Source organism: Leptonychotes weddellii, chromosome X (assembly GCF_054177405.1).
Source record: "Leptonychotes weddellii isolate Sample4059 chromosome X, ASM5417740v2, whole genome shotgun sequence".
In the NCBI taxonomy this organism is placed as follows: domain Eukaryota; kingdom Metazoa; phylum Chordata; class Mammalia; order Carnivora; family Phocidae; genus Leptonychotes; species Leptonychotes weddellii.
Window position 1 is genome coordinate 45,849,605 of NC_138385.1, and position 10,195 is coordinate 45,859,799.

General features: G+C 35.8%; 1 protein-coding gene across 1 annotated transcript in view; it reads right to left on the reverse strand.

Annotated features, from left to right (window-relative positions):
* The window catches only part of KLHL4 (kelch like family member 4), a 135,263-nt gene extending 125,913 nt beyond the window's left edge, over positions 1-9,350 (reverse strand). Inside the window, 2 exon segments of the mRNA XM_081809323.1 lie at positions 8,878-9,106; positions 9,109-9,350. Of these exon segments, the coding sequence (XP_081665449.1) occupies positions 8,878-9,106; positions 9,109-9,298 (419 nt within the window). The 5' untranslated portion in view covers positions 9,299-9,350.
* Between the last annotated feature and the right edge of the window lie 845 nt (positions 9,351-10,195).

Consider the following 10,195-nt stretch of genomic DNA (forward strand, 5'->3'; position numbering starts at 1 on the left):
CCTAAAGGAGAACACATGCAGCAACCTCTTTGACCTCAGCCACAGCAACTTCTTCCTAGAAACATCTCCAAAGGCAAGGGAAGCAAGGGCAAAAATGAACTATTGGGACCTCATCAAGATAAAAACTTTTGCACAGCAAAAGAAACAGTCAACAGAACCAAAAGACAACCCACAGAATGGGAGAAGATATTTGCAAATGACATATCAGATAAAGGGCTAGTATCCAAAATCTATAAAGAACTTCTTAAACTCAACACCCAAAGAACAAATGATCCAATCAAGAAATGGGCAGAAGACATGAACAGATATTTTTTTCAAAGAAGACATCCAAATGGCCAACAGACACATGAAAAAGTGCTCAACATCGCTCAGCCTCAGGGAAACCCAAACCAAAACCTCAATAAGATACCACCTCACACCAGTCAGAATGGCTAAAATTAACAAGTCAGAAAACAACAGATGTTGGCAGGGATGCGGAAAAAGGAGAACCCTCCTACATTGTTGGTGGGAATACAAGCTGGTGCAGCCACACTGGGAAACAGTATGGAGGTTCCTCAAAAAGTTGAAATTAGAGCTGCCCTATGACCCAGCAATTGCACTACTGGGTATTTACCCCAAAGATACAAATGTAGGGATCTGAAGGGATACATGCACCCTGGTATTTATAGCAGCAATTTCCACAATAGCCATACTATGGAAAGAGCCAAGATGTCCACTGATAGATGAATGGATAAAGAAGTTGTGATATATATATGCAATGGAATATTATGCAGCCATCAAAAGGAATGAAATTTTGCCATTTGCAATGACGTGGATGGAACTGGAGGGTATTACGCTGAGCGAAATAAGTCAATCAGAGAAAGACATGTATCATACGACCTCACTGATATGAGGAATTCTTAATCTCAGGAAACAAACTGAGGGTTGCTGGAGTGGTGGGGGGGTGGGAGGGATGGGGTGGCTGGGTGATAGACATTGGGAAGGGTATGTGCTATGGTGAGTGCTGTGAATTGTATAAGTCTGCTGAATCACAGACCTGTACCTCTGAAATAAATAATACATTATATGTTTAAAAAAAAAAGAAGAAGAAAATAGCAGGAAGGGAAAAATGAAGGGGTGGAAATTGGAGCGGGAGACGAACCATGAGAGACTATGGACTCTGAGAAACAAACTGAGGGTTCTAGAGGGGAGGGGATGGGGGGATGGGTTAGCCTGGTGATGGGTATTAAAGAGGGCACATACTGAATAGAACACTGGTGTTATAGGCAAACAATGAATCATGGAACACTACATCAAAAACTAATGATGTAATATATGGTGATTAACATAACATAATTAAATAAATAAATAAATTTCATTTATTGTGTTCTTTATCTCTGATTGGTTCTTTTTTGTTTTTTTGTTAAGGGTCTTGTTGATGTCCTCTACTCTTTTCTCAAGTCTAGTGATTATCTTTATTATCATTGCTTTAAATTTTCTATCATGCATATTAATTATATCTATTTGGCTTAGGTCTCTTTGTCCTATTATTTCATTTGTGAAATATTTGTCTTATTATTTCATTTGTGAAATATTTCTCTGTCTCCTCATTTTGTCTAACTCTCTGTGTCTGTTTCTGTGTGGTAGGAAATGCCAGCTATGTGTTCTGATCTTGAAGGTAATGGTCTTATGAAGAAGAGGTGTTATAGCCCCCTGCAGTGCAGTGTCCTCTATTCCCTAGGACCTGGCACTTCGGGGAGTAATTCCTGTGTGTATTGCGTGTGCCCTTTTGTGTTCTGGTTGTTTTTCCCTTCAGGCTGGTTGTCTGCAGTAACTCTTCACCTGTTGTAGGCAGTGCTTGGTCCCTTGTAGGTGTGGGGTGCATTTTAACAATGTATAGGCTAGTCTGCTTGCTAAATGCAACCTGGAACCCCCACTTCCAAGATGGGTTGGCCTAAGTGAATCTGCACAGTATGTGTGGTTGGAGCACACATTTTTGCAAGGTGCATCTCAGGGTTCTGTAGTGTCCACTGCTGCTATCACAACCATTGCTGTGGCCACTGTAGCCATCAGGACTGAAAGCCCACAAAAGGCATGGGTCAAGAGAGGGTGCTGGTAAGGTCTGTACTGGTCTTCTGTGAGGGATGGGACCCATGGTCCTGGGACTGAAGCAAGGGTGACTGGAAAGGGTAGATCAGCTGAAGGGTGGGGGGGGTCAGGGCTTGGTGTGAGCATGTTAGGTAGTGAATGTCGGCACAGTGCTCATTCCTGGAGGTTGTTGTTTACCCTGATGGATGGGGGGAATTGGCACCTGCAAGCTACTTTGTTCCTGAAGGAGTCTCCCTGATATCCTTATCTCTCTTGGAAATGTTCTGTAATGAGTAAATCACTCTCCCCAGGCATTTATATAACTGCTGGTTCTATGCTATATCTATGTTATAACTATGCTGGTTCTATGCTATATCTACGCTATATCTGTTCAGGCTGTTTGGCATGCTGCCTCTTTATGGGCAGGGACTCAGCTTCCTAAGGTTCTCAGAGCTCTCCCAGAGCCAAGCCCTCTGGTTTTTAGAATTCCAGGCTTTAAGTCCCACTGGTTGTAAGAACTCATGAAATTCAGACCCTCTCACTTTCAAAGCCAGATGTTATGGGGGTTTGCCTTCCTTGTGATGTGTCTCTGGTGTGATCATGTTTCTTGCTCTTCATCATGCCCCTGGCTCCTTCCTGTCCACAGAGGGCCACAGTCCATTTAGGTCTCAAATCACATCTCCACCTTTCCTACTTTCTTTGATGTGACCTCTTCACTACCTTTGGTTGTGGAGTTCAGCCTGCCCATTTTTGGGTCATTTTCTGGGTTATTAACATTGATGTGAGTGTTATCTAATTGTATACATGGGGTAAGATAAATGTAGGGTCCTCCTACTCTGCCATCTTCCCCTATCTCCCCCACTTCTGATAAACACTTCATGTTTAAAGAACATGACCACTGGTATTGCTCTTTTCCACTGCAAAGTCTAGCAATATGTAAATATTGTATCTATACATTGATTTGGGAAATACTGTGTTATTTTACTGTGTTTCAGAGTAAAAACTTATGTAATGCTTTTTGTTTTAAATTTCACTAGTATGTTTCATCCTAAAATATCAGTTAACTGAAAACTACCTGATTACAATTTTCTTACTTTTAGTTACCTTGTCTTAGATAGTTCTTTTTAAGTGTATTTACAAATATCTTATTTCTTGACCACCAGGGCAACACATTTTCCATTCTCTTAAGTAAAATTATAATATGAATGGAACGGAATCACCATGAACAGAATATACTCAATGCCTGGGATGCCTGGGTGCCTCAGTCAGTTGGACATCTGACACTTGCTCTTGGCTCAGGTCTTGATCTCAGGGTCACGAGTTCAAGCCCAGCATTGGGCTCCATGCTGGGCATGGAGCCTACTTAAAAAATAAAAAAAAATTTAAAAAAAGAATATTCTCAATTGCTATATTTTCCATTTTAGAATGGAGGGATATATATATATATATATATATATATATATATAAGCTTGTTTTTGTATGTGATGTTGTTTTCTTCCTGAGAGATAAGCCATAGACAGTAATGTAAAGAAATGGGGGGAAAAAGGTTATGTTTCATTTGAAGCACCAGTAAATATATGTCAATTTGTTAGTATCCATGGTGTACTCAATGATTAAATAAAAAAATGATTTCTATTAGCTTATTATTATACCCAAACATGACCTTATTAGTTTCTATGCCATTAAAGATTGATCCACACCAAATGATAACCACAGTCCATATCATCAAGATAGGACTAGAAATGGCATATAGCTTTCAGATGTTCTCATAACTTTAGCTTCCTTCCCTAGGATTGCCTTTAGGATATTATCTTGTGGCCAACGTATAGGATTTTTGCATGGAGGAGGTAACAGCTCACTGTTTTGATTTAATATCCTTTTAATCAGTTGCCAAGGAACAAAACTAAAGAAAACAAATAAACAAGTTTTTAAACTTGGGTGGTCTTCTACTATTGATTCATGGAATCTACATACTAGGATAGCACTTGCTAAAATATTGTGCTTTTTTACAGAAAAATTGTGATAATCTAATAATTGTATAGAAAGTCTCCATAAACCCCACACCCAGTTTCCATTATTATTAATATCTTATATTAGTATGACACATTTGTTACAATTAACTAACCAATACTGTCACATTATTATTAACTAAAATCCATTCTTTATTCAGATTTCCTCAGTTTTTACCTAAGGTCTTTTTTCTGCTCCACATAATCATGTCTTCTTAAGATTTTCTTGCTTGTGACAGTTTCTCAGACTTTCCTTTTCTTTTTAGACTCATTTATTTATTTTACAGAGAGACAGCAAGTGAGAGGAGGGGCAGAGGGAGAGAGAGAATCCTGGAGCAGACTCCCTGCTGGGCATGGAGTCTGATGTGAAGCTTGGTCCCAGGACCCTGAGATCCTGACATGAGCTGAAACCAACAGTGGGCCACTCAACTGACTGAGCCACCCAGGGGCCCCTTTTGTTATGACATTAATAGTTTGAAGATTACAAACCAGGAACTTTTTAAATGTTCCTCTATTTGGATTTGTCTGATGGTTTTTCTCATTATTAGACTGGGGAAGTTATAGGTTTTGTGGGAGAAAAGGACAGAACTAAAGTACCAGAATCATCACATCATACCAAGTGTATGTACTATCAAAATGACTGAGCACTTCTGATGTTAAATTTAATTACCTGGCTGAGGTAGTATTTGTTAGGTTTCTCTACTGTAAATTTACTTCCCCCACCACACCAACAGTTCTATATTGTATCACTTTTCAGAAAGAAGTTTATGTGCAGCCCACACTTAAAGAACAGTAGTCACCTCCACCTCCTTGAGGGCAGATTATGTACATAAATCATATGGAATTTTTCTGCATAATACATTTGTCTTTGCTCTATTTATTCAATCACTTATTCATATCAATATGGACTTATGAATATTTATTTTTTACTTTGGTTTATAATCAAACAGTATTTTATTTTGTTGGTAAAATTGTTCTGGCTTTGGTCAATGAGAACTTTTTTAGTTGGCTCCTGTGTCCCTTTGACATGACATAGCCCCCATCATTATTTTTTGAGGACTTTCTTACTTTATGGCAACAAAATGTTCCAGGTTCATCTTGTAGAATATTACATTTCTACCTGAGGTTTTCTTTTTAATTAGGGACCTACTGTTCCTCACTTCTCCACCTTGATTTCAGTTTTTCATCTTCAAATATAAAAGTTTTATACTGATATGCCTATAACACTGCAAGTAATTTTTACTTACAAAGTCATAGGAAAGACATCAATGAGATTACTATTAAGAAGATGTCTTACAAAAGTGATAAAGAAGACATACAAATTTAAAAAATAAACTATGAAGTACTAAGTGACTGAACATTTAGGCGATGTGTAACAGGTTGATATTAATATGATGTTCTTGAAGTCACATATTAAATAGTACCACACATTTTGTCTTTTATTTCTATTTCCAAATGCAGAAGGGAAATAGTTGCCTTTCAAATATCAGAAATAACAATTGTTATCAGTCACTTAGTACTTTAGCTTATAGTTTATCTTTTAAATTTTTATTATATGTTGGCTAATTGAAAGTAAAAAAAGAAATAACAAATATAGAGATGCTTAATCATAATATTTAAAGGAACATGGACCTAACATATTGCTAGATCCCTAGATGGAAAGGAGTCCCAAATTTTTCAAATGTTAAACATATTTTAATTAATTTTAAGTTAAATATATATGCAATACTACACCATTAGAAATGAAACATGAGGACCATGGTACCTCATTATAAGGAATGAGGCTGTAACTAGCAAAGATTTAAAATCAACCAATAGATGTCCCATCTCTAAAATGGCTTGGAATCATTGCATTAATATTAAATTATTTGTTAAAATACTCTAAATTTGGTAAAGCAATTAAACAATTTCTATAATTTTGTACAGTACATTTTAAATCATAAGCAGAAGGATTTAACCTTAAGCTTTCTATAAACTACAAATTGTTGTTTGTTCCTTATTTCTGTGAAATAATAATTTCTATGGAATAATGCAGTGTAAAAAATTTTGCTAAGTGAATGACGTCAGATTGAGAATGACAAATACCATGTGATTTCATTCATAGGTGGAATCTAAAAACAAATGAATAAACAAACAAAAATCAATATATGTCATATGAGAAGCATGATCATAGCACACTGTTAAAATATTTGTTCTGGTTTTTGGAATGCTGAGGTTGAAATAAAGAAAAGAAAGGACACTGAACAAGGTAGTTGTGATGAAGCAAAGATGTAGAGTTAGTAGATAACTAAGACAAAAAATGATAATGACTGGCATACTGGTATGCACATAGTTACAGTGTGGGATCATGATATGGTGCTGTTCCTAAATGAAGTACATACTTACAATTCAATCACATAGAAATGTATTTGGTTTTTTTAAATATTCAAACCAATATATTAATTTAACTATTTATTTATTTCTCTCTCCAAATTTTTATTTAAATTCCAGTTAGTTAACATACAATGTAATATTAGTTTCAAGTGTAGAATTTAGTAATTCATCACTTATGTACAACTTTAATACTTTGGATTTCTTATTTGTGTTAAGAATAATTGTAGGTTATTCAGTTATGTTGCATGCTAATAATTTAGTCCATTCTCTATTAATTTTCTGCAATATTTGTAGAAAGCAGGATGGCTTAGATACCCTTACTTTGCCAAGAGTGTCAAAGTCCATCTTGTAGTAGTCTGATAATCCTCCACACTGACTGCCTTGTTACTTAGTTTGTTCGTTTACCACAAGAGGGAATGCCAGGCTGTTGTCAACTTCTCAGGATTCTTTCCTCTTGCTCCCCAATCTTGTTGAAGAGAGGCATTAGAGAAGCAAGACATAGAAAGTTCCCTCTCAAACTCTTCTTAATCAAGACATAATCCAGAACGGCTAATGATAGATTAATAAACCATCATATTTTAATTAATTTACTTCTCTTTTGCTTAAAATATCTTGGCACACCTATAAATCTACTTCCTCTATTTAATTTAAGAAAATATTAACTTTCTACTGTAACCATAGAATATTTAACAGAACATTTCTTTAAAACATGAAAACTATCAGGAATAAAATATATATTTTAAAAATATTACTTGGTGACACTTTATATTTGACATTTTATCCAACATTTTTTAGCAACTAATTTATTGTGAATATATTCTCATGCTGGCAAATAAATTCAGGAATCTTCAAAAAATTTTATCAGGAGGTCACAATGGATAATTTAAATTTCTCTACAACAGAGTCAAATGCATTAATATTAATCTCTAAATTCAGCAGTTTTTGAAATTGTTATTCACGGTGAAGAGAGTTCATTTGAAAATGTGCTGACTCTAAAAGCATGGATTACATATCATTTTGAAAGTAAAATTAGTTCTATTAAATACAACCTGCTATCCCAGCAGTTATATAGCATATTCTTGGGTAATCACAAAATATTTAGGAAAATTAATATATACACTATTTCTTAAAATATCTGTATCACGTACAATCCAATATTATACTTAAAGTCATTTCACAGTCTTTTGCATGTTTACATAGCAACAGGAAAACTGAGTTCCTACAAAGGCATCATTTGGCACAGTTGATTGCCATTTGTCATAATGTTATGTTGCTTTTTCTGCTGATATTTTGTTTTGAATTTATGGAAGCAAGGAAGTGTCAGGCAGATACATTGGGAGAAAAAAGAAACCTTATATCTAGAAACAAATTTACCAGTCCTTCTCCTCTGTACTTATGTAGAGACACAGTACACCAAATAAATAAAGATTATTTCCAAATAAATAAGCATAGCTTCATGTTGAACTGTTATATAATTTAAAATATATCAAAAATACTTGTTTTCTTATGGCTCTTTTACACCTTAATTACATTAACAAGATCATCAGTTGTGTCTACATATATGGGGGAAATAAAATCTGATAATGAAAAAGAAAAAAAGTAAAAATCTACTAGGTTGTTATATTGGACAAGATTAGAGTACAGAACATAATTTTCTTTCACTCAAACAGTACTAATGGACACAAAAATAAGACTAAGTCAAATATTTTATGAGCTATACTAAAGCTATACTTTACTATCACTTCTTATTTCATTTTAATGTCCTGAAATAGCTGACATGTTCCATTTCCTACGTTCAGACATTGCTGCTATAAGCACATTTCATTACTTGCTTTATGCAAAATATTTTCATGATTGTAAACTATCCATGAAACAAATATAATTTGAAACAAATCTCAAATGTGAAAGGAAGCTGTTCTGTACTCTCACATAAAGATAATGTATTTATTGAGTGTAAATACAGCAACTATGTACTAAGGAACAGATAAGAATGTGCTGAGCAGTTAGAGCTTTTATTTTGTCAGAATTGGCCTAACTCAACAAAAGTCAGAGTTTCTATTTATGTGATTTATTACACTGGCACAGAGAATTACAAGTATATGAACATCTAAGCCACAGAGGATATTTACAAAAAGTTAGTAATTCTAATAAATATCTCTTATCACTAAAACAGAAATCTTAACAGAATTGGAATGGAATCAGAAAAGTAAACTCACAACCCTAAAACATATTTCCCATTCATTATCAAAACATATGTAAAATTACTGTTTTTCTTTATAGACTTAGAGGAGGGGGTTTCTTATAAACCCTGGTTGGCTGCATACAAATTCACATAATTATAGCACTTTTATTTAAACAGTAAATGAGAGTTGTAGAGAATAAGTTAACCTAGTCTATGGTTTTCAGTTATGTGACTGAAAACTCCTACCTCACTGTAGAATCTTCTGTGTTATCATCAGCAATCATCTCCAAATCTTGTAAGTGTTTCTCACAGGCTTCTTTAAACAAATTCTCTTCTGAAACTGCTTTAGGAGTATCTTCATTTGCTCGAAGATGTTCTATCAAGTTTTGTGAGTGCCAATTCTGAAAGGCTCTTTGATGGTCAGGGGCGAGTCCTGGCACTGGTGTTAGTATGTTGGGGTGGAAAGGATTGTTCTTTTTTTCAGTCTGTTTCTGTCCTGAGCATGGTTGTTCAACCTGCCCTGAACCGGGGTCCCTCTATGCTCATATCCTTCCTGCTGAAGGCAGTTTCCAGTGTTGGGCGACCCTTGAGAGGGATGACTAAACCACCTCCAATGTAGCCTTAGGATCTGTTTCACATGAAACTCTTCCTTGCCAGACATTGACATTGTTGCAGGAGGAAAGACAAAAGCCTTCTCTCACAGAAAGGAAATGGAGCCTTTGTTATCTCCTGTTTCTCTGCCTCTTCTGTAGAACTAACAAAAGCACAAGTGCTGAGAGCAGTCTTTCTTGCTTCCCTCCCTTCCCCCACTGCCTGTGGTGCACTCTAGCTTTCTAGCTGAAACAGAAAACTGCAGCTAACAGTGTAGGTGGGAACTCACACTGACAGGATGATGAGATCAGACCTTAAAGTAAATCAACTTAGCACAGGAAAACAGCTACCACAGCACACTGCCACTGCTAAATTTGCAGGCTCACAGTCCTCCCACCTGGACTTGCAAATATCTAACCCAGCTTGTTCTTTAACCTAAGTACAATATCTGTAGCTTAAACCCAAGCAAGTGAGAAAAAGCAGTATTTAAACTCACTTCCTTCTATGTTCCCTCTACTCACCCCACCCCCTCCCAGATTAGCCCACTTCTGAGAATGTGCCACTTTGTCCTAGAATAATTTATACCAGGAAATTCATGATGATCTTTTTCAGGTTCTTATGGAAATTTTGATGGGGTTCATTAAGGGACAGCATCTTATCAGTCCTCTCATGCAGGTTGGTAGTTATTTCTACAAAATATCTAAAAATGTGAATGGTCTTATATTAATATTTGCTTAAAAACCTGAACAGTTTCAGAAACATAAGAAAGTGTTGGTTACCCATGACTAAACACACACACACACACACACCACTAGAGGATGTATTCATAGTATTTTAAGTCTACACCTGAAAGAAGAGCAGTGTTTTTTCTAAGCTGGTTAGGTTAAGAAGAGATGCCTTCTCTCAGTGACAATAGCTTGAAAACAAATAGTCTGTTCTGACTCCATGCCTGTATAAACACCTCCTTATTATG